The sequence below is a fragment of the Neovison vison genome, chromosome 11 (genome assembly GCF_020171115.1).
Source record: "Neovison vison isolate M4711 chromosome 11, ASM_NN_V1, whole genome shotgun sequence".
Lineage (NCBI taxonomy): Eukaryota > Metazoa > Chordata > Mammalia > Carnivora > Mustelidae > Neogale > Neogale vison.
The window spans coordinates 91,050,676-91,076,770 of record NC_058101.1 but is presented as its reverse complement, the minus strand read 5'-3'; the positions used below and the strand labels follow the sequence as shown (position 1 = coordinate 91,076,770).

The window sequence follows — 26,095 nt, the reverse complement described above, 5'->3', positions numbered from 1 at the left end:
TTAATTTCTTCAATCTCTCACAACTCTACAACTCTGGGAATTTGTGAAGTATTATTCCAATAAGTGGGTCAAAGCCTGAGATTTTAAACTTTTTCTTTCCTCCCTCCCTCCTTCCTTCTTTCCTCCCTTTCTGTCTTATAACAGAGAATGAGGAGGACATATTCTAGTTGAAATAATGGGTTCCTGAAGTTTCCAATGCTCACTGAAAGTGTGATCTTAGGCAAGCGACTTCACATCTCAGAGACTTGGTTTCTTCTTCTGCAAAGTGAACTTAATAACTCCTTGCCTCTCAGGGCTGTCGTGAGGATTAGAGATAGTGTGTACATAGCAAATGGTTTAGCTGTGGTTCTTGCTATTACTAATTGACCGTGTCAAATGATAAGGAGATTAAAATGAGGTTCCTGTTTTCATGAAGATACAATTTAGGAGTGCAGATATCATGTTTTCTAATAATTAAAATATAAGTTATAAAGTGCCACAGGAGAAACTCAAAGAGATTTTTAATGAGTTCATACACTGCAAATATTTCTCTCTGGAGGGCAAAGGGGGATAATGAAAGGAAGAGCTTCAGGGAGAACAGCCATTTAATATGGAATCTGAAGGGGCAATCCTATTTCAAGACAGGATGAACATTCTGGGAAATACAGGATGGATTCTAAACACAGAATTTTCTTTTAATCTACTACTCTCTTCAAGGTTTGCACTGTTGCCTGACATTTATAAAAGGTTTTCAAGTAGAGATGTTAAATACCAACACGTTCTGGCCCAAGAAGTTGTATTTTCTCTGGAGGATCTGGCAAAGGAAAAGTGAAAGAGCTTTGGAAATGGCTCCTTAAACAGAAAGGAATTTCAAAATATGGGTCTATTTGGGGAAAAAGCAAGACTCTTTTTAATAAGCAAATGGAAATGAACTGGCTGCAGGTCACAGGAGAGCTGCCAGTTATCACTCCATCAATCTTTCCTCCCAGGTAGCAATGTTTGGTGACTTAATGAGGTGATAAGGAGCAAGAAACTGACACATGCAGAGCTGGAGGCAGAAGAAGGGGATATCAGAGAAGGTCATTCCCATTTGAACGTTTCTTTGCTTTTAATATTAAAGAACTTGCTAATAGGTGAGAACCCCAGAGTTAGTGTTAATACTGAGTTTTCTCCCTCCTTTACCATGTTCAAGGAGAGGAAGACTTCTTGATGACTGCCATATAAATAGGAGACTGCAGAAGACACACATACACAGAAATACACACACACACACACACACACACACACATACGCACACACACACACACACACACGTAATGCAACACCCAGGGATCACCACCCTGGATTAATAAAATAGCACAAGCTCATAGTTGTTCACATTACACAAGGTTCCCTTCTCGGCACCGTGGTGTGGTGCTGAAATGCTCTTTAAAAATTTGTGCTGCTGCCTTCATACCATGGCCATATTTTGGAGCCTATGACTTCATCATGGTCTGAGTTGCCAGGGCTGGATTCCAGGAGAAAGGGGAAGGGAGGTAGACAGGAGGGACAGGAAGCAAAATAGGCAGGTTGAACAAATTAAACATTTAATTCCACTTTTTAGAATTCAGTTTTATCATTTGCACAGAAGGTCTGTGTATTGTGCTTTCTCCTTCCTTCTACCCCTCCCTCCTTCCTTTTTTTTTTTTTTAACCTTTGACTGTTTTCCTTATTTTCAAATTACACACTTATTTGTATCCTTCCTTCTTTCCTCCCTTCCTCCCTCCTTTCCTCCCTTCTTCTCTTCCTCCCTCCCTCCCTCCTTTCCTTCCTTCTTTCTTTCCCTTGTAAATGTTACCCATTGGCTTACCAAAATGGAAGCCGAAGCTATAGTTCTGCCATGCCTCCCTACTCCAACCCCAAGTTCACATAATTCCCCTTGGCCCTTACTCCACCCTTCCAGTATAATTATATCATATTTTGTCTGGATCAATATGCAATGCTTAGATTATAAAGCTAAGCTCTATACTGTGATTACTTTGTCCTTTCTTACACAAATGTTTCTCTCCTTAGAATTAACAGCTGTCTTTCCTTTTTAGTGTTCTGTTTGTCCCCAAACTCTTCATCAAACAATTCACCCCCAAACTCTGTCCATCTCTGTAAATAATTCTTCTCATATTTTAAGTCACATCAGGAACTCTATCAATATCATCTGTTTGGGACGCTAGAGTCTCCTGACCTGCTCTAATTTGGACTGGTAACTCCCTTTGCAAGGTGCATGTCTGTTTCCTGGAATCTTTCTTGTATTCATCCTGGAGATTCCTCTTTTCCTCTATCTTGAGCTGATCCCTACTTCCTAGATCCCGCATCTCCTTTTTTTCTTGGTCTTCCTCATTTTTATGTCATTATTTTAAGAAAATATTCCTCATTTTAAGAAAGGGTGATGAGAGCTAAGTTTTCTGCGACCTAGACTATTGATGGCATCTTTATTCTGTCCTTACACTTAATTGATAATTTCTCTGGGAATAGCATTTTAGTCTGGAAAAACCTTTTCAGAATTCTGACGATATTAGTTTGTGCTTCAGTGTTGCTGTTGAGAAGTCCAAAGCAATTCTAAAACAAAACAAAAACAAAAAAGTACCTAAAGCAATTCTGATTCTTGATCCCTTCTGTATGTTAACTTTTCCTTCTGGAAACTTAAAAGATCTTTTTGTGAAATTCATGATGATGTGCTTTGGTTCGTATATATTTTATTCTAGCATATTGGCCCTTCAATTTTAGGGTGTTTTCTTGAATTACTTATTTGATGATTTATTTCTTTTGTCTTCTCACCTGAAATTTCTGTTATTCAGACATTGGACCATTTGTATCCATGCTTGAATTTTTTAAACTTTCCCCTTCTATTCTCATCTCTTTATCTCGATATTTAAACCTGTAGTTTCTAGGAGATTCTAGAGCATTTCCTCAACATCATATTCTAAACTCTGCTGAGCTATTCATTTCTGCTGAGATATTTTTAACCTCTGAGAGTCTTTCTCATTCTTTTCTATATCCTTCTGCTTCATGAATTTCATGTCACTCTGAAGGTATTAGTGACAATGTCTTTTGGTGTTTTCCTCTCCCAGCAGTTTTTATGTTTGCTTTTTGCTTATTTTGGCCTGTCTTTTACAACAGAAGGGTTTTTTGTTGTTGTTGTTGTTGTTTTGTTTGTTTGTTTTAGATTATAGAAGTTTTCCTTTAGATTAGTAGATAGATTTCCTTGACTATCTGCTTACTGTAGAGTGATCACACTGAGACATTTCTTGGTGAAGTCCTAACATCTCTAGTTTTATTAATTAGCTAATCAGAATCTTTCAGTCTCCTTCCAGAAGGATATGAAGTCCAGCTGCCAGAGTTCTGGGAGTCCAGACTTGGGGAAGGGGGGGTTGTCTCAGTATCCAGTAATTACTCTTTCACTTAAGACCTTCTTTTAAATATGGCGCATCCACCTTCAACTGTGCCTGTTGTCCTATAGGGCTAACAGAGGACATTTGCTTGGTTGAGTGGGATTAGGAAATGGTATTGGGGGGTTCTAATGTCTTCTTAATCTTCCTGTTTTCATCCCTACCATCATCCTTACATCAAGAGGGAGCTATTCCCACAAATTACTGAGTCTTGAGGGAGTTATACAGAGCACATTGTGTTGCTTTTTGTTTTTTTCCCTTTCCTGACATGGGAATTTTGTAGGAACAGCTTAAAATTACCTTTGTTTTTTATAACAGAGGAAAGTTTTAAAATGGCAAATAAGTATCTACTTTGGGGAAACAATATGGGCAAATAGCATTATTGGGAACCTCTAAACAATTGTTTTGAAATAGCATTAACACCAAGCTTGGAACGTTCAGCAACCATGACTATTATATTCTGCAAAGAGAATAGATAGTTTGATAGTAAAAAGGAAATGCATTGGCCCACAGTATGTCCATGGAGAGCAGCTAGGGTATCCTCCGAACTTTAGGCAGAGGCCCTGGGGTGCCAGAAAGGCAAAGATGTCACCTTCCCTAGCAAGAAGAAGCTGTGAGTGAGGGAAAGGGGAAGCAACAACCTACCCAGGCCACACTCACCTTGACACCATAAGCAATAAACAATACAAAACTTCTTAAAGATAAGCCTGAACCTGGCGGTGTGAAAGTTGATGTCCTAACCATTGTCCTTTCTACACTTTATAACATATGAAGACAAAAGGAGATTTTGATGAAGAACTTATTCAAGATGGAGTCAGAGTGTTCATCCAAAGGAGACACAACTAACACTCTTAGGAACAGAAGGTCTTTTACTAGAATACAAATTATGCAGTAAATTTATTTTGATAAATCAAACATCAAAGAAAATTAATGCAGGAGCGTCAAACTATATTTCTTCTAATTGCACTCTTTCCCATTTTGATACGGATTTCAAATTTTTTAACACTAATTTTGGGGAACAGACAGAACATCTGGTTTATACACTTAGAGGCCAACAACATCATCTCATACTTTTGCTTTTGTTTCAGGGAATATTAACATGTCAAATGTAAATGTGCTAATAAAAGAATCTGTGAGATATAGAACCAGGCACAAGAAACCATTCTTTACACACTTGAAAATGACAAGCAAATTGAGTCTGTCAACTATAATTATAGTCCATGAAACATTTGTAAGACACCATTATTAGAGAGAGAGAACAGGGAAGGGGTTGGGGAGGGACGAACAAATAAATGAAACAACATGACATATTTGTTGGTGGATTACAACACTTCGTATAGGGTTAAGTGCCCCTCTCACTATGGGTCCTGGTAATTATCTGTGGTTATCACAGCATGTCAGAAAACTAGCCTTTTAAGAGGGAGATCCAGTTGCCAAGTTCTTCCTAGTCTCCGGGGCTAACCTGGAAGACAAGTCTAGACACATGTGTCCACATGCTGCTGGACACATTCAGTAGTTGGTGGATGAATGTTTGCCCTCAGGAGTGAGGTGAAATGAGCTGTGGAAACTTGTAAGCACATTGGTCTAATTTTCACTGGCTTTTTATTTCTGTGTAAAGCAAACTCTGAATGAAAGAAATCATGTCTTAGCAAATATAAATGAGATTAAACAGTGATGGAGATTATGTTGTGGTATTGTGAATGATGGGTACCAACCCATTCATTTGAAAAAATTTGAAAAGATTTGATGTTTTCTTTGAAATCCAAATTGTTTCATAGGAAGAGGAGAAAACTCAGTATTTCATAAAATTTCTTTTATAATTTGTAAATTAGGAAAGTCTTTGTCTCAAAAAACTTGTACAGTTTATTTTTTTCCTTTAAATTATAATTCATATAGGCTGTTACACAGTTTGCTTGAGTCATCTCAAATGTTTATATACTGAACTTTAATTCATTAAATTACTTTAATATATTTATCTGCCACCTGACTATTCCATTTCCTCCAAATATTATGCACAACTAATGTAATTAACGTGGAGACAGTTTTTCCTATAAAACAAGCACTTGGTAATTCCATTTCTTCGCTTCAGATTTATGTCTTAATAGAGAGGAAATTGAAATTTCCTCATATTTAGTTTTAAATGAAAATCAAGAACACATGGAAATCCACTGTCTTCAGCATGTTAGATTTTGTGACCAGCTAGAGAATAAACATCATAGTTAGGGTAAGGCAAAATTTGAACTTGTTGTGTCATATTTGCATTGTACATTTAGCTCAAGTATTGTCAAATGGTACTTGGAGTTTTTGTATGGCTGGAGGCTACGTAAGACATTTTTGAAGAACTAGTTATTTGTCTGCCTGAACTTCTTATGGATAAAATTTAGCTAATGGTGCTTCCATGTAAGCAGTCTTTAGCAGCACTCTGGCTCACATTATATTTACTACTTCTAATCCAGACAGTCTTGCTTCGGAACATCTTTGTTTTCAGAATAGTAAAAGTCGTATACTTAAAAGAATATGCCAAAAAATCTCATAATCATAATCACAAACTCATCTTCTAGTCTCCTTGAAAAGTATCATTATTTGAAGCTTAATAGAGTTTTTTCTTAAGATTTTATTCATTTCTTTGAGAGTGAGCAAGAGAGCGAGAGAGCAAGCATGAACTGGGGAGGAGCAGAGGGAGAGGGAGAAGCAGACTCCCCACTGAGCAGGGAGCTTGATGCAGGACTCAATCCCAGGACCCCAAGATTATGACCCGAGCTGAAGGCAGACGCTTAACCAACTGAGCCACACAGGCACCCCAAAGCTTAATAGAGTTAATGAGATGGTCCTCAAAAGAAAGTTCCTCAGTACAGATCTGCCTATTTGTCTCTCTCTCTCTCACACACACACACAACACGAAATATTGCCTCCTTCCCACATATTTCCCTACAGCATTTTATAGAAAATAACACCTGCTTCGGGGGCCCCCATGAAGCCTGTTAAAAATGCAGATACACACATCCCAGACTCTGAGATTTGGTTTCCATGGAGGATAGGGAGGGAATAAAAACTGGGTTTCTGCATTTTCAAAGTCCTACCCAGAGATCTGATGTTCACCAAAGCTTACAAACACTAGTCTAGCAAGCCATCACTGGTTGATGAGCCTTCAGTACAGCATGTCACCAACCCTAACATGTATATGAATCATAGATAATCTTGTTAAATGCAATTGATCCATCTGGGTTGGGAGCTGCAATTCAGTGGTTCTAACAAGTTCTGGGATGATCCCATAGCTACTGGCCTGAGAACCTCACTTTGAATCGCAAAGATGGGACTTTTATAGCCCTTTTGTAGGCAAGCTAACAGGCATTTGCTTTGAAGTACTCCAGGAGATACTATAGTATTGATTGGAGGCCAAATTGTGTTGTGAAAGGATAGTCCCTACAACAATACTCCCTGAGTACTTGCTGTGTTCTAGGTGTTCTGTTTGGGCATCTCAGATCTCCCTTGCCCCTCCTTATAAGGCTGACCATTATTTGTCCTTCAGGAAACCTTGCCTCCTCCAAGAATCCTTTGTCAGTACTGCCCTGGGTGTGCTCTCATTACGTACTCTGTTGACTTGAATGATAGCAGTTATGAGGGGCTACAGTTACCTACTAATTTATTTATCTTAGAATATAAAGGTTAAAAAAAAAAAGATGTATATATTTATTTTAGAGACAGAGAGAGAGTGTCGGGAGAGGGACCAAGGGAGAGAATCTTTAGGCAGACTCTCTGCTGAGCACAGAGCCCAGGCAGGGCTTGATCCCACAACCCCTGAAACCAAGTGTCAAGACGCTCAACCGACTGAGCCACCCAGGCCCCGAAGGAATATAAAGCAATTGCGGTCAGTATTCTTTACTGACTTCAGAACCCAGAACACTGTCAGTCCCAGAAAAGACAATCAGTAAATATGTAGCATAATTACCTACTTAACTAATTAACCAATCGAGATAACAGAAACAAAGCTCCGACTCCATTTTTCTTACATAAACTCAAGAAAGACCTCTGGCTAGGTGAAGAGAGAGTATCTGAGGGCTCTTTCTTGTCCCAGCTGGCTCTGGCCCAAGACTTTTTGGCAAGATGGCGACATTCACCTAGGCTCTCCTCAATCAGAAATAAATAGGAGAAGAATTAGTCAGTCACAGCGGGGCCATGACTGGCTCTCAAATGCATGAACAGAACACTTACATGGACACACAGAGCATGTGGCATGACCCTGATTTCCCTTCTTGAAGTAGGGGATTTGGAAAACACTCCCCCAGCGCCGGCGCGCTCCCCCGGACCTGCCAAGGCAGACGGAGCACATCTGAGCGGCGGAGGCACCTGCTGCATTGCCTCAGCTCTGGCACCTCAGGCTGCCTCTGCTCATGTGCTTTTCTCCATAAATTGCAGCCGAGCCCATACTTAGGAGAGGTTTAGGTTTTACTGATTGCCTTGTGACTTTACCTCTTCTGGGGCCAGAGAGATGATGGTGAAATGGAGTGATTGGCAGGAGCAGCTGCAGAGTTGTTTTATGGAGTCTAGATGCGACCATTTCCTCTGTGGGGGGAAGCTCCGTCCTCGCTGATGTGCTGTATTCGATAGGACCACTTCATTTCCCCAAGGACACCCGGAATTCCCTATTTCTCACTGGAGACCTTTGTTGTAATCTCATACCTGAAAGAGACTAGAAAGTACAAAGTACATAATAGGTTTGGGAGTGACTGTTGGCCCTAGTACTGAGGGAAATGAGACCCATATTGGAGTAAAATTTAGCTTCCTTATATTGTCATTTATTAGGTACATTTGCTGTGTGCAAGACATGCTTGGGGTTGTAAACATACAAGGATCTTTGTATTACGATCACAGTGCTCAATGAATTTCATCTAGCTGCTAGTTTGGAAACTGGATGAGGGTTATTTCCAATGCAGTTCTAGCACTGCATTGGTTATTTCCAATGCAGTGAAGCCCTTCTCCTTCCCTCTGTCTCTCCTCCCACAGACAGTAGACTTTGAATCTCTAGAACTGGGCCAAACAATGAGCTTCTTCATTTCCCTAGGTCAACAGAGTTGCCTTCAGTCAAAATTCATGGTTAGTTTCAGGTGTGCTCTCTCGGTGCAAGGTTTTCAAAAGGCATCCTTTCCTGGTTTCTGTCCGCCTTTTCCTCCCTCGGCTGTTTGCCCTTGCATTGCCTTTGATGGAATTTCCTCCTCTCTAGCTCAGAGACCCAGGATGTCGAAGATGGATATCACATATGTCTGTCCCTTTAGATCAGTAGCTATCAAAGTGTAGTCTGCAGTCCTCTGGGGGGCTCTGAGATGCTTTCAGGGGAGCCCTGAGTTCAAATTGACTTTCGTAATAACACCAAGGTTGTTGCTTCTCTTTTTCACTGTGTTGACACTTGCACCAATGATGCAAAAAGCAAAGGTGGGTGAAGCCACTTACAGCTTAGCATTCAGGGCCGTGACTCTGACCTGTACTAGGAGTCATTGTATTCCTCACTGTCACCAGGTGATGTAAGAAATAAGATTCTGTTTCGTATAAGGATATTCTTGATAAGGCAGTAAAAACTTGCATTTTTTTAAAAAAGATTTTATGTATTTATTTATTTAGATGTGAGTGCGGGGAGGGAAAGCAGGTGAAAGAGAATCCCAAGCAGACCCCGCGCTGAGTCCTGACATGGGGCTCAATCTCAAGACCCGAGATCATGACCTGAGCCAAAATGAAGAGTTGGACACTTGATCGACTGAGCTACCTCAATGCCCCAAAGCTTGCATTTCATTATCTTGAGCACACATCTTTTTAATATTCTATGTGACAAAATGAAAACACATATAAAGCACTGTGGATACTGAAGAACAATGTTTGTCCTGAGGAAGCACTTGGACAGTTCTTTCAGTTGCAAGCTTTATTAGCCATTTTTCTCTTGAACACCATTTTTACTTTAAAGAATAACTCACAGACCCACTGGGATTAATCAGACTGGGTATTCAGTAGGTACCTTCTAAAAAAGGAGCAAAATGAACATGTAACTTCAAGGGAAACACTGCCAATATTTGAACTTTCAAGGGAAAATTTCCCTTGAAATTTCCCTTTCAAGGGAAAACTTTTCAAGGGAAAATTAAGTTTCATCTGCCACTGTGAATTTGACAGCTTCTCAATACTTAAAGACCTCTCTGATAAGAACATTGATTCTATTAAGGAGGGTGATCTTGCATATTTGTATAATGAAGTGTTGGAAGATCTGCATAACTCAGTGAAACCGTATTTTCCAAATGACAATGTGTGGTTAACATTGAGTAAAAAGTCCATTCAAAGCGCAAAGTACAGCAATGGATTTTAATGTAACCAAGTATGGAAAGTTCATTGCTATGACTTTAAATTTCACATTGCAACTTTAGAAACTACGAGTTGTTGAGTTTGATGTTGTATCAAAGAAAAATACCCCAAATTATCAAAAAGCTATAAAAAATACTCTTCCTTTTTCAAACTACATACATACATACGTAGACATACATGTATCTGTGTGAGGCTAGATCTTCATACACTTCAGTCAACACAACGTACTAGACTGAACGAAGAAGCACATACGAGACTTCTGCTTTCTTCTGTTAAGCTCAGATACTAAAGAGATTTACAGAAATGGAAAACATTGTCATATTCTCACTGAATTATCTGAGTGTTAAAAAGCATGGATATTTTTCATAAAAACATATTGCTTACATTAACAGACCAGTTATTATATGTTATAATTAATTAATGAACACAATGTGTTAAGTGTCTCACTTTTTATTTCTAACATGGTAAATATCAACAGAACCCCAAGAACAAAATATTTTTAAAGTTTGCTATCATTTATTAGATTGCAAATGGGTCTTAAGACCAAAAGGTTTGAGCATTGTTGCTCTAGGTCACATACTCTTAAATACTAATGCCAGGCTAAATGAAATTCCAGTTAAACCAAAGCTCTGAAGGTGATCATTTAACCCAGGCTCTTCAATCAAGGGCACAGTCCTTGATTAACTTACCCCTGGCTTCTGCATTAGCTAGCTTTTCCTTTTTGCAGCCAGATGGCTCAGCGTGTCGTGTGGCTGGGGTGGTGGCAAGTATTCCAATGATGTGAAGACAGTATTAGCATTGTCTTTTACCCCACTTTCCTACTGAAGTAAATGTTCAGTGCAATCAGTGACTTTCTTGGATTACTATGCAAAATATTTATAAATTTGTACGGTTCATAGTTCTTTAATTAAAACCTCCTCAACAATTTTACACGATTCTTTCCAAAAGTGGAAGCACCATGATATCTTATATGTATGTATGCATGTATGTGTAATGTGTGTATGTGTGTACTGCAGTTCAACAATGCATAGAATTAGTGATCTGGAGGGGATTCTTTTGTTGTCCTGAAAGGAAAACGAGTACCTGAGACCCTAAATGCCTTGTGGAATGATTTGGTTGCTTAATTAAGGTACGATCTCCTGTTTGCTACTAGAGCAAAAATAATAGAATTTATACATTTTTAAAAAATCTGTACCCTTGTCATGAGGAGGACATTTTTCATGTAATGTCTGCCTTCTTTATCTGTAGTTTTATGTATGTGTAACCTGAAGAAAAAACTGCTTTATCTAGTTTAGTCAAATATAGTAAAACTGCAGAGGGCTGTAGAGCTGTGGAGAAACAGGGCATTCCCAAAAGATACATTTTCTGGATATGTGAGACATACTCAGTGTCTAAAACTAAACCATTTCAGTAAAAACACCAATACAAGAAAAGTAGTTAGGACCTCAGATTATGAACTCTAATCCGGTACCTAATGAGATGATGCCTCAGATCCAGATAAGCCTTTAAATAGCGGATCTTTTGTTTTAGCTATTTGGGATGGTACTCTCTGAAAGGTATATTTTTCTGCATCTCATCAGTCTAGTAAAGGTGACTTGAACATTTTAAATGACTTGAGAGCACTATAATTAATGTCCACTCTTTTACTCAAATACAATATTGTCCCATTGAGTCCCATTGAGCATATGAGAGTTTTTACACTTTCTTTAAATGATCCTGTATCTGGAGTCTTTTTTTTTTTTTTAAAGATTTTGATGGGTTTTTTTTGGCTTTTACCTTCTTGCTTTGACATTGTATTAACTATAGCATCTACCTCTATGCAGGAAACGTGTTTGTCTCTCTACTTCTAATTTTCTGTAAACCAAATGAAAAACCTTATTAGAAATGTATAAACTTGATGGGGTGCCTGGGTGGCTCAGTGGGTAAAGCCTCTGCTTTCAGCTCAGGTTATGATCTCAGGGTCCTGGGATTGAGGCCCACATTGGGCTCTCTGTTCTACAGGGAGCCTGCTTCCCTCTCGCTCCGCCTGCCTCTCTGTCTACTTGTGATCTCTGTCAGTCAAATAAATAAATAAAATCTTAAAAAAAAAAAAAAGAAAGAAAAGAAATGTATAAACTTGAACAAATAGAGTGAGAAAGGGCCCCAGACACTTACAGTGATGCACAGAAGTCTTAGTGAGCTTTATTTATTACTGTATTTTGACCACTTAAAAGACTGTTGAGCTTACTTATAGGTTGTTGTTTTTTTTTTAAGATTTTATTTATTTATTTTAGAAAGAGAGAGAGCATGTATGTGCAGGGTGGCGGGGAGGGCAGAGGGAGAAGCAGGCTCCCCATTGAGCAAGGAGGCTGATGTGGGACTCTGTCCCAGGAACCTGGGATCATGACCTGAGCCGAAGGCAGACCCTTAACAGACCAAGCCACCCATGGGTCCCTTATAGGTTCTTTAGATGACTAACTTTCATATTCTAATGAATAATTCGTCTAATTAGTCTAATGGCTAATTCGTATTAGGTGAGGTATTAAAGCATACTAATTACTTAGCTAATAGTCATGTGTACAGTTAAAAAAAATCCTAAAAATAAACAAAAAATGAAAGTAGTGAGTTCTAGTTCTGTTGCTTTTTCTGAGTAAGTTTGCTTCTACTGATTACATATTTATCTAGTCTTGGATTTCACATATGTTTTTAATGAATTCTTTAAAAAGTGTTTTTAAAAATATTCTGTATAGGGGCACCTGGGTGTCTCAGTGGTTTAAGCCGTTGCCTTCGGCTCAGGTCATGATCTCAGGGTCCTGGGACAGAGTCCCACATCGGGCTCTCTCCTCGGCAGGGAGCCTGCTTCCCTCTCACTCTCTCTGACTACTTGTGATCTCTCTCTGTCAAATAAATAAATAAAATCTTTTAAAAAATTCTGTATAAATGCTTATAGAAGGCATGTTCCTTATGGGTCAAAAGTCTTCTTGCAGTTTTTCACATTGAATCCAACAAAAAAGTAGACAGGGACATGTCCGCATAGGCTCTGGTCCATTAGTATTTTCCTGAAAGAGTTAGGATGTTTACATTCTTCAGAAGAAAAGAAGAGCAGAGAATACCATTCCATATTTGTACTTGTTGGTTTTCTAGCATCATGGTGGCTGCTCAGAGCTCACAGCGGTTACATTGCAGCCTCGTTTCTGCCTGTGAAATCACATTGGTATGCAGATTCTGAAGTATGCAGCCCATGGATTAGGGCCCTCATTGCTGTCAAAGATAGTTATTTACTCTGGGAATCTTTCCAAGGTTGCTACCAGGAATGCTTTTTACTTTTATGGAGACTTGGTCCCTAAGGGTAAAGACAGTCATCCAAAAGGAAAACTTCCTGCCCAGTGTCTGTACATATATTAGTGACCTGAGCAGTGAAGTTCATAGCCTTCAAACCAAAACTCAACATGAAAACGGGTTATTGAGCTTGAGTTGAGGTACTGAGGATAGAATAACTGAAAAATTCTAGTGTCTGTTTGCATTTGCACTCGTAGTGTGATGTGAATATAGTTTAAGATTTATTGTCACTATTTAGACAAACACTTTGTAAAGTGAGTGCCTTTTTCAATTCTTTATGCACTTGAGGAAAAGTCTCATTTCCTTTCAGGAATCAAGTACTGTCCTTTCAGAACATTTGCCTGAGATAACTGTGCATGTTGATAATCATCTCCCTTTTTTCCTTACAAATTCTTCACAAACTTCTTATTTCTCTTGCGTTGATTTCCTAGTATGTACTCTATAATTGCTTTTCTGAACTGCCTTTTTTGTCCTCAAATTTTCTTCTCCTTGGCCTGCCCTTCCTCCTTTATTCTTAGCAGATGGTGGCCTCATACCATTTATCTGGTATATGTTTCTGCATCATTTCTTCTGTCTTGAATATTGGAGGCTGTATCCATTTTTTTTTTTCTTATCCGTATTTGGCTAGTCACCCCTCTTCTCTCTCTTTTTTTTAAAGATTTTATTTATTTATTTGACACAGAGAGAGAGATCACAAGTGGGCAGAGAGACGCAGGGGAAGCAGGCTCCCTGTTAAGCAGAAAGCCCGATGTGGGCCTTGATCCCAGGACACTGAGATCATGACCTGAGCCAAAGGCAGAGGCTCAACCCACTGAGCCACCCAGGCACCCACCCCTCCTCTCTTAACCTTCTGTGTCTGCCCTTAATTCTAACATTCTGTATCGGTTCTGGGTTCATTCTCAGAAAATAGAAACCTCTCCAGTTGTTTTAGTCAGAAATCAATAAGTTCTTGTAGAATTGTTGAAAGATCTGGAAAGGCAGGCTTGAGGAAGGGCCTCCAGGAATGACTTCAAACAACTTGGCACATCTGGCTACCCAAGGAACTGGCAACATTTGTCACAATATAGAAGCAGCGGAGTCCAGGTTCTGGGTCTGGGTCTGGGGTCACACACCTCAACCATGATCTGGGATTAAGAAGCTGCCAGCAAATATGTTGTATCCAGAGTAAAATCGTCTCTCAGATCTGCACCAGCAAAATGGGTGTCTCATAGTCTTAACGTCCCTCTCCACCATACTCAATCCTCAATACAAGTTTTCTTGCAGCTGCGCCCACTGGGTTAGAACTCCATCACACCCTGAGCCCTGGCTGCAGGAGAGTCTGGGATATGCTGTTAACCTTCTCAGCCTCTGTGACATTCGAGGCACACACAAATGAGCTTGGGACACAAGTTGAGCAGTCCATCCAGTACTGCCACGGTCTTCTCCACTGACTTTTGATTTACTCAGTTATTAGTTACAGTTCGTATTTATTTACCACATTCTAGGAATTTTTGTGAGTCTTTTCTTTTCCCCTCCATTTTACTGTTTCAATTTTTGCACTAAGTTCCAGGATGCCTTTTGCTTCCCACGATAAAGATTTTCCTGGGGTTCTTACTGCTTTTATTCCATTGTATTCTGCTCCTTGTTTTCTTTTGCCTTGTCATCCTGAAACTATATTGCTATTTGCTATTGATTTCCAGAAATACTGTACCACCTAAACATGAATTCCTGACATCTTGTGACCTCATCTTTGGTGCTAGGCAACTCACCACCAAAGATGGAGGTTTGGAGTTCAGAATGTGGAGAGTAAATCCTTTTAAAAGTTGGATTATCTCCTTAATTTCTAAAGCTTAATCTATGATCATCTCCGCCCTTGCTGCGCCTCCCAGTGACCATTCTGACCATTTCTCTGGTCAGCTGAGGAGTACACACCTGCCTAGGGCTGAAGTGTGAGAGGGGTGAGGGAATGTTTATTGAGTTTCGTCTCAGAAATAAAAGGAGGGCTTTGTTGAAGGCCTGAAGGGAGAACTGAGGAGAGATTGGAGCTTCAGCAAGAGCTTCTAGATCATAGACTACTTTCCAATTTCCATCAAAATGTTTTAATTTCTGAAATTTTACTTGTCTGAGACCATCTCCCTCATCCTCTTTTAGTTATCTCCAGGTCCTTGAGACTCCATGTTACAGATTGAGAATAGCCCACATGTGATAGGTTAGACTTATGCTAATTTTCTCTTTCTTTCTAATATATTGTAATAAATAGAGTAGTGGAATCTAAGGAAGAGATAGTCTTGGTTCTGCCACTTACTGTGACATGTTCCAACAGGACTTGTCAGTAAGTTACACATGAAAAGGCAATCCCTGAGACAAGATTTAATTTCACAGACAGCAAGCTGACACAACTGATATGCTATTTACACAAGACAGAATAGTTTAACTACAAAGTTCTGTGTGAATTCAAATCTAATACCCGCTTTCTAGTCAGTTCTGGAAGACTTGGAAAAGAAGTGATAATAAAAGAATAGAAAAAGAAACTTTTTGCATTTTTCCAGGGAATTATTAATTCCTAAAACCAAATTAACATTGTTGAAACCTCTCAGATTTATTCTATGAAATGAAAATAATGTTGAATTTTCCAGAGAAGCTCTAACTTTCCACTTGGTTGTAATAAAATAAATCTCTCCTCCTATGGATCAAGAAAGCTTTTTTTCTGATTTTTTTGCAGAAAGCAAAAAAATACAGTTTTTGGTAAATATTTACATTACCAGTATCTCTTAGTTCTGTGGTCTGATTAGACTGATTAGACTGCTAATAGGGCATACAGTGTTTTATGGATAGAAACTTCCTATCTGTCTAATGTGTTAGATGTGGAATGAAATGTCTAAGGCAATGTTCTCAAGAAAAAGGCCATGCATTACACACGCATATATGTATGCTGTGTCAAATCACAGTTTGCAAAAGATAATTATACTTGTTCAAATTATTAACATATTGGGTTATAATATCGAGTATTTTCCAATCTTTAAAGAATATCTTATATATAAATCTTAAAAGAAAAGAAGACAAAAGAAAGTCAAATCTGTCTTTCCCGAGTTATGGACTGACTTGGCAAGTTCTTATTTCCTCCCTGACTTTCAGCCTCTGCTAATTGTTGCTACACTCCACTCTCTCTTTAAGGTACATGGTAGGGTTGCCTGGGTGACACAGTTGGTTAAGTGTCCATATCTTGGTTTTGGCTCAGGTCTGATCTTGGGGTTGTGGGGTCAAGCCCTGTGTGGGGCTCCATGCTTAGCTTGGAGTCAGCTTGGGTTTCTCTGTCCCTCTCCCTCTGCCCCTTTCCTCTCTCAAATGAATTTTTTTAAAAAAGATTCATGGTAGAGAATTCAGACTATTAACTACAGAGTCAATGTGTGTAATGGTTAAAAACACACGCTCTCAAGTCAGATTCCCTGGGTTGAAATTCTGATTCTTGCTGTGTGATTTCAGGCAAAGTACCTAATTTTCTGAGTCACTGTCTTCTTATCTATAAAATGGAAGTAAGGTAGTCCATTTGAACATTCACAAATGGAAGAGTACATATTCTTATTGAAGTTCTATGGGAATAAATGGTATAAGCATGTAGAGGGCTTAGCATAGTAAGTGCTCAGTGAAGATAAACTACTAGTTTTTAAATATTTGTATTGTTATTTCTACCAGGAAACAATAAATAGGCTTGTCTTCTTCCACCTTTCAGTTATAAAATCTGTACTTACTGAGGAAAAGACATATACAACATTTATCTTTAGATTAATATGAATTGATGCCAAATATAGGCATAAAAACTGAAAATAAATCTGGATGTTTTCAAACATCTCATAGACAAAGCACCACCATTTTATAGCTTTTCTTTTTACTTGGCATGTTCATTTTGTGTGTGTGTGTGTGTGTGTGTGTGCACATGTATGGGAAACCCACTCATTTTTATCCATTTGCCCCTTCTTGTGCACATGTAGGAGTTGTATGTGGGTAATGGAACTTAGTACATATTATTTCTAATCTTTTTTAGCCATCTAGAGAAATAAAATTCATTAGCTCTATTTTACACTTGAGAAAACTAAAACTCAAAGATGTAATATGACTTATCTAAGTTCAGTCAGCTAGTAATCATTGGAGCCACACAACTGAAACCTCTCTTTCTTCCGAGTTGCCATTCTCTCCCACTATGTATTTTATGAATCGAGGACTAATGGCCTAAGAAGAAGACTGGTTGATAAATTCACTGAGGGGCACGTGGGTGGCTCAGTGGGTTAAAGCCTCTGCCTTCCGCTCAGGTCATGATCCCAGAGTCCTGGGATCGAGCCCCACATCCGGCTTTCTGCCTAGCGGGGAGCCTGCCTCCCCCTCCCCCTCTGCCTGCCTCTCTCTCTCTCTGTGTCAAATAAATAAATAAAAATCTTCTTTAAAAAATTCACTGAGATTTAGCATTGTCAATGCTAATGATCTGCATATCCAAACTTATTACTGACAATAATATTTCATTTTCACAAATAAGAATATTTTCAGGAATTGGAATTTTTACTCACATACGTAGTAATACACAAATATATACATTTTTAAATACCTGATTACATGTAATGTAAAGTGAGGATCTTTTGTATGCTAATAAATGAACCATATTGGTAAAGTTGGTGATTGCAAAGGATATGTCTGGGCATAAGGGACACTGTCATACCATCTTGTTTGTTTTGGTCGTCCTATTAGAAATGGAGGAAGAGTAGTCCTTCAGAAAAACCTTTGTGGCAGGAACAATATCACCACATTTAACATGGTTCTTAAGGAAATTATTTCCTGCTGTTCAGGAATTGCAATTCTGCCGCAATTGATTCTAAACGTTGGCTTCAGAATGTGTGCTCTGAGGAGATGCTAACTACTCCTCCTATGATGCTTTTGCTTATTCGGATACCATTAAAAGTTCCACTTGACTTGTGTTGCTTCCCGTCAAGCAACACATGTTTACATGAGAGACAGGTCTGTTAAATTGGAGTTTATTTCTCATCCAAGGATCAATTTTTCATCTTGTTCCACAAACCCATGAAGTTGTTTAAAATTCACACAACGTACTGCCGATAAAAGGGAGACCCCCTCTCCCCACCTCTGAGATTGGGCCTTGAGCGCTACAGGGTATGACACAGCTGTCTTACAAACATAAAACCTCTTTGGTCCTTCAAAGGATGAATTTCCTGTCTGTGTTCTAGTACATCTGACTCAATTGAATGAATCGGTTTATGCTTTAAATAATGCTTTATCACCTACCTCATCTTACTTTATAAAAAAGTAAATAAATAAATTTAAGTCACTGAAATGTGACTTAACTCTAACCGTAGCTTAAATGTTCATTGTTGCATATCATTTTATCCTGACTTATTAACAACTATCTTGTGATTCTTTATCTTAATTATATGCAAGACAAAATGAAACAAATATATTTGGCAGGTAAATAGATATTTTTCAAAATTGGGTGCGTATTCTCTTTCTCATTACTTTTATTGCTTCTTATAGCCATGCATATATTTTGCAATGAACTGGTATGTTCTTCCAAAACAAATAAAAATGAGATAGTTTTGTCAGAAAATGGGAAACCACTGTAAATTATAATCTCTGACAGTCAAAGGACAGACCTTCCCAGAGCAAAATTAACTGAATCACTTTAAATTTACCTAGTGTCATCATTTTGGCACTTAAAGATATCTCCTACTTTCAAGAGTGCCACTTAACCTGTAAATGCACCTGGAAATAGAAACTTAAACTTATATTAGCCAACTTGTCGATTATTGAGTAGTGGGCTGCTGTTGGAGGTAAGTTGAAATACATTTCATGCCCAGTCAGAAATGAGTCTGGCTATGAAAACATTCTTCAGGAAGTATTGCTGACCAGGCTTTGATCTCTCTGAACTCAGAATCTTGATTTTAATAGTCAGAAAGGGATCATCTTGGTGAAAATATCTAGAATAGGATCTTAAAGTATGTTAAGTTTCAGATTGTATGACATGTTACATGGTTCATGGGGAACTATTAGACTTACATTATAAAATGACATCTAAACACATTAGTATCACTTAGGGTCCCAGCAGGAAATAGGTGGCATGCTCAAAAAAGTAATTAAAGATGCTAGAACATAGGGACTAAAGACAGGTTTAGGTGAACCAACAAATGATAATGAAGTACCTGGAGATAGAAAGTGGAAAGCTATTATTACCGTTAGGCCTGAAGAGGCAAGAAGATGGTATGTGTTACTGGAATATAACAAGACTGAAGGCAAGGGAGAGAGGCAGACGGACAGGAGCTGTGACTCTCGAGATGGAGGAACAGAACCGTTGCCAAACCATGACCCAGCACATTCAGTAAGGAGAACATCTGTCTACCTGATCTCTTATTCTTCTTGCTCTTTGATCTCTTCTTGGGCCTTCCTGTTGACCAGATCGAGCCAGGAATAGTGCACAGGGAGGTCCGCCAATGCAGTCTCTAGGAGCCAGTCCCCCACTGGCACAATGCAGCACCGAGGAGGGAGGAGAATGAACCTGGAAGGGCACAGGGAGAATAATCAGCATAACATTTTGCCATATCCCGAATTATATGGGATATAAACTTCCAAGTATTCCTCACTAAGGAGCTGGTGAGGGCTCTCTGCCATTATTCTACTCCTCTGAATTTCTCTTTTCCAGGTTCTGAAAGTTCTCTGTTAGGTTTTTATTCAGTTTTTGTTCCATGTCATTCTGGGCAAGAATATGAGGCAATCGTTATAGCAGGGATGTTTTTGTTATTTGCAAAATCATCCTTTTTTTTCTTTCCTTTTTGCTAAACATTGCTTTGTACCAAGACTTGAATAGTTGATTTCAATACAGGATTTTTCTCTTTGACATAATTCTTAGTATCCTGGCTGCCTAACTTCCCCATTACGCTGGGATGGCTTTCACTAGTTCACTTAGCTGTACATCTCTTTCCTTACACTGTCCTGCCTTACAGCTCCTTCTTACAGCCAGCGTTCAGCCCATCTCCTCAATAGGAAAGGCTTTTCACACTTTTTTGAATGTGAGAGGTCACTCTCTGACTGGGGTCAACCTTCACAGTGTGACAGTTATTTTCAATGTAAACTCCATTATTTTAACATGTCTGCCCTCACTTCTCTCTATTCTTTATTTCTTTGATTCCAGTTCCTTTACTATAGATTTGCTTTCCTTTTCCATTCACCTACAATGCTATGAATTAAATGTTGACATGATGGTGCATTATACATTGTGTGTGTGAGAGGGTAAGAGGGGTTTAAGTGGTCTTCTTGGTCAACGGTTGGATTAAAAACCAGGGCTGATTTTATAGATTACAGATCTATTTAACTCCCAAATAAATGTTTCTCAGAGATGGTGGTATGGTTTTTTGTTTTTTGTTTTTGTTTTTACAAATGATATGATTCTAAGTCTTCCCTTTTTTTTTCACTCCACTTAGATCCGAAGCCAAAGCAAAGCCTCTGGGTCTGGGCTCTGTGAGGGAGATGAAGTCGTCTCCATCAATGGCAACCCCTGTGCGGACCTCACCTACCCCCAAGTCATCAAGCTCATGGAGAGCATAAGGGACTCTCTCCAAATGCTTATCAAAAGGTACAGAAGATTTGTTGCGGCATATATTTTCTTTTGAAGTTAGATAGGAATGACTCTAGCTTTTACTAAATGTATCATTTGTCATTTATGGGGAAATTGGGGTTGCTCTGTGGAAGGTTAGTATAGTTAAACAAAAGAACCACCGTGTTTGAGAAATGGCAGTTAATTTTCTGGTTAATTGAGAATTAACTTGAAAATTTTTGTATCATGAGCTTTGTTGAAAATCTCAAGTATTTTAGACAAGTGCCTTAGAAAGCTCATTATGTTGGACATAATTTAATACTTCTAGGTCAAGATTTTGTGGTGCATCAGGATCACTACCTTATTCACCGATGAGTTAAAAATGTTTAATTTAACTTCAGAGAACAGACTGAAGGTTACCAGTGGGGGGATGGTAGTGGGTGGTGGTGGAGGGGGAGATAGGTGATGGAGATTAAGGAGTGCGCTTGTCGTGCTGAGCACTGGGTGTGTATGGAAGTGCTGAATCACTGTTTTGTACACCTGAAACTAATATTACACTGTATGTTAACTATACTGGAATTAAAAATTTAAAAAAGAACAGCAATCAATTCCATTAAAAAATGTTTAAGTGTTAAACTATTACCCTGTACAATAATTTTTTTTTTATAGAAAGAGAATGCCTAGAGAAGAAAAAGAACCACATAAAACCCTAAAAGCAACTCGATTTCTGCTTGTCAGGACCTCTAGCAAAATCATTTGTGTATGGAAAAAAGCAGATGGATAGAATATAGGTTTTAGACTACTAATGGAAATCATTGTTAATTCGATCTCCTCAAATACCACCCTCCCTACCTAATTGCTTAAAAATGCAGTAGTAAACTTTAAACATTAAAACAAAAGAAAACAAGGGCAATCACAAAAAAGCGACAGCATCCACATTTTTATAGCCCTGTGCAAATCACAGGACCCTGTACAAACCCATACTGACTGCGAGTGAGCCTCTGACCATGACACTGTAATGAATCCAGAAAGGAAAGTTCTGGCTTCCTGGAGAGCAGCCTTCAGGAAGATGCCAGAGGACAATCTCACACAGAATTGAAAGCCCTCCAGGTTTTTGTCTTAACTCTGTGGTTAAATGATGTGCAGCATCACCCCTCTGATAATCATTCACTATTGATTCCATTTCACACATGAACTCGGCAGGGCCATGACCTTGTGAAAATAAAACAAAGGTAGCACTATCCTTGGACTCTCCCACCTAAATATTTACCCATCAAGCCCAATGTTTAAGCCTTTAGGATCCTACTTCATTAAGAAGCCCCCATTTGCTTTTAAAAGCAAACTAACAGGAGTCTTGCCAAGTGTGGACGGGGTGTTTGCCATGATCGTGCATAAATCTCTGAGGTATTTGAAGACTTCCATCTTTGTTAAAGGTTTAATCACATCCCCCAAAGGGGGAAAACCTTCTCTAATTTATTCCCTTCTTAGTGTCTTTACTCTTTTAACGAGGCCAGTTTCTTAGGAACGTACTTGTGGTCTGGGACATTCCCTGCTAGTTCTTGTTTTGATTACAATGACTATCACGGGGAAAATCCTTGGTGATTTAAAGCTGAATGTTAGGTACATGTTTACTTTCAGAAATAAATGAATTAGCTCTCTGTTACTTTCAATAACTGGAGATATGATGATGATGATTTTCTCTTAAGTATTTGGACTTTTGCAAAATAAATAATTAACAGATGAGATTGAAATGGAATCTCAAATTAAAATTAGCCTAAAGACCATCATCGTCACCACCACCATCTGAACACTGTACCTATGTAGACTGAAGGGAAATGAGCATTTTAATATACAACTCTCTAACCTTTAGAGCTTTTATGATTTGTATTCCTGTATATCTGTTTTACTTCTGCTACCAGTAAATGTTAACATTTATATGATCCATTTGCCTGTATTACACTCTGTAAGACTGGAATAAGTTCAAATGACTCTCTTCTCAGCTTCATAATTGATTGCTAACATAATTCAAAGTGATTTAATCTACTTCCATCCAAGGCCTTCCTAAATTAAAACTCTCTGACCTTTTGGTACCATCAAATTTGGTTGCATAGAGTGTATTAATCATTTCATATATAAGAAAGATCTAATTTGCTATCATCATGTTTTTAAAATGCTATAATATTTTTTAATTATCAGGAAGCTTTTACAGATTACTTCCTTAGAGAAAGCTGCATTTCATTTGACTATTAGGTTTTTTTTTTTTATTGTTTTGCTTAGTTTTGCTTTACTAATTGCAGACAAAAGCAAAGTTAGGAGCGATTATTTTGAACATTTGTCAGAAATGCCATCAGACACATTCTAAGGTATATTCCTTGGGGTAGCCCCTTGAGTAGGGTTCATTCACCCTCATCAAATGATAATCTGGCATTAATCAGGGGGCATTTTGAGGAGGAGGAAAGAGGCAGAGATAGACACTGCTGCTTTAAAAAAAAAAAAACTTACACATGTGAGACATGAAGGCATCTCCTACAGCTGTTCTGCAAGTGATGCTTCTCTTCTAAAAGCAGTTTGAGTTTAAATTAGAGCTTTAGCAAGAAGTTGTTTGACACTTAAACTGGCATTGCTTCTTGCAAACCCAGGTTTACAAAACCAGTTGGCAATGGTTAAGGTCAAAAGCAAAGGATGGTAGTGAGCAGAGCTGGGCTTCTTAGTCGACAGATAAAGGAATGGTATGACTTCAGAGTTCCTATAAGGAAATGCTCCGAGAGACAGGTTCAAATGGGAGAAGGGGAGACATCTCCGATTATAAATACTCCATGACTCAATGATTCATTGCAGCATGGAAAGGATTTCTCTTTACACAAGAGTACTGGGCTGGGGTCCATTTATTACAAAACACATGCTCCCTGGAGCTTGAAAAACAGCTTCTATTTCATTCCTTTCAAGAAAGCACAGCCTCTAAAAGGACTACTTGAATTATCTGTATATTAATATTACTCTGAAGTTGCTGAATATGTTTACATGACTTTACAATGTTCAGACCTATACTTAAGTCAGTAAGACATTGAAATGCTTTGTCATATTAGAACAAACATGGTTATTTGAAAACACCCAAATAATTACAGATAAAGGACATCCATGTAGTTATAACCTGTGCTTTTAAAAAATCAAAGCTGAATTTAGGGTAGATTTAGGTTCCATAATCTTTTGTAAGCATTTTTGCTTTGCTTTAAAGAAAAGTTTATTTGGAAGATCTTTAAATAATAATATCAACATGCTGCCAACTTCTGTTCTCAAATATGTTGCACTTGACATTTAAGAGGAAATATTTTGACTGTATCATGTATCCTAAAAGTGTCAGAAAGTTCTTTGGCAGGTATAACACTCTGATTTAACCTTCTGGACTGATTTTCCTGTGTGCAGACCATCCAGTGGAGTAAATGAGAGTTCCATCTCTGAAACGGAAAACAAAACCCCTGAGCATCTCACCCATGAGGGGCCCGTGGAAAGTACCATCCTGCAAATTCAACCAGCCACAAAGAACCAGAACAGAGAGCTGTATGTTGCCTCGGTCAGGAGTGGGGCTCCTCTAGCTGGGGACCAAGGGATTGGTCCTGGTTTTTCTGGGAGCATACAAGAAGAAACAGGCCTGAGCTACCATGTTGCTCCCCATATGCCTGACTCCCAAACAGGACACTTAGCAGAGGAGATCATCTTAAGGGAGAAGCCAGAAGTCGGGCAGCCAAGCCCTGTGGTTGAACTACAACTGTCCCTTTCACAAGAGAGACACAAGGTCACAAATGTCCCTGTGGTGGCTCTCCTGGGAGCTGAAAAATCCAAGTCTCCTGACCCAGATCCTCATGTACAACACTGCGGAATTGTCCACATAAATTCAGTCCCCACGAGGGAGAAAGGGGAGCCTTCTCTGAGGTCCAGCAAGATAATCCAGCTCTCCAGTGGCAAAGAGTTAAAAGTGACCCGGGGATGTGAAGCAGGAGATGTGGGGCTGCCCCAAGTGGAAGTGATACTCGACTGCTTGGACAGGCAGAAGACGGAAGGGTGCAGGCTTCAGGCAGGAAAGGGGTGTGTGGATTCTCCAGTGGAAGGAGGGCAGTCAGAAGCACCTCCTTCTCTGGTATCCTTTGCAGTCTCATCAGAAGGCACAGAGCAGGGAGAAGATCCACGCTCGGAAAGGGATCACAGCAGACCTCACAAGCACCGAGCACGCCACGCACGTAAGTCCTGCCCAGGGCCACTGCTGGGCTATTGGAAGGGGCCTGAGAGCTTAAAGGGCATTTCGCTGCTGCTTCATTTACATGGGTCTTTTTCTTTTTTTCTTTTTAAGACTTTTCTTATGTCATTCTCTGCGGTTAAAAAAAAATTAATTAATGCACAGAATAACAAATGGGAAATTGTGGAGAACACCAATTTCTGAAATGGAGGCAATAAGTTTGAAGTTTTTCGTAGATTTGAAGGTATTTAAGGCATTTTCTTTGATCCCCAGAGGCACAGGAGCTGTTCAAGAAAATGATATGGTTAATGTGTCCCTTTGACTTGTCTCAGAATGTTGTCAGATTTCAGGTAAAATTGCAGAAAAGAGTATTTGAAGTCCGGTGGACTCTGAGTTTAAATGTCAAAAACGGTTGAGTGTGCTGCTGAGAGGTGTCTTGAAAATAGAGGCTCCACTACTGACACTAAAAGCAGATCTTCATTTTGGGAAAAAAAAAAAATCATTGTGCAGCTTGATGATGCTTGCAGAAGTGAGTTTGACAGACAAGGACATGTGGAATACTGAGCAGTTACATGATCCTCTCGGCTTTGTATGTCTTCACTCGACTGCAAAGCATTTCATCTACCTTCTAGACACACGGGTCAGTCTCCCAGACCCCGTGGAGGCATTTAAGTGTCCCCAAATGTAAAACATATTTACATTCAAGGCTCTTTATGGCGTTTTGTTTTCTCTAGGGGAGTGACTAGAGAAAGGAGAATGCAGATAAGGATGTCAGGTTGTATGATTTTTGTTCTTTTCTCGTTCTCTCTCTTTCTTTTTTCCTTTTTAAAACAAATTTTAGAATTTCATTTGAGGAGGTAGAAGCTGACTAGCAAAAACACTTGAAGGTAGGAATGATATACAACGGTAATGAACTCAAAGTTCTATATTAAATCTTCTAACCTCTCATTATTCCCTTCCAAGCATATTTTTAGCAGAAGCATTTGTAGTTTTATTGGCAAGTGCTGTTAATCGTCCTTATACTTGAAGCATCTGTACCCACCTTCACATTTATGGCATATTAAGTGTATTAAGTATTAACTCACATACTTTACATGTTGGCTGTGAAGTAAGCAACAACTGTGCAACTGTGACTGTCAATTTAATAGTAAGTTGTATAACACTAGTCAAAAAAAAGGAGTTACATTCAGTAATGAATTTGCTTTTAACTGTTTCCTCTAAATACAATCCAAGTGC

General features: G+C 38.9%; 1 protein-coding gene across 1 annotated transcript in view; it reads left to right on the top strand.

The window, feature by feature from the left end:
- Positions 1 to 26,095, top strand: part of SYNPO2 (synaptopodin 2) — a 178,723-nt gene that overhangs the window by 120,310 nt on the left and 32,318 nt on the right. Inside the window, exons 2-3 of the mRNA XM_044224115.1 lie at positions 20,516 to 20,667; positions 24,052 to 24,863. Of these exons, the coding sequence (XP_044080050.1) occupies positions 20,516 to 20,667; positions 24,052 to 24,863 (964 nt within the window). The remainder of the gene's footprint in view (positions 1 to 20,515; positions 20,668 to 24,051; positions 24,864 to 26,095) is intronic.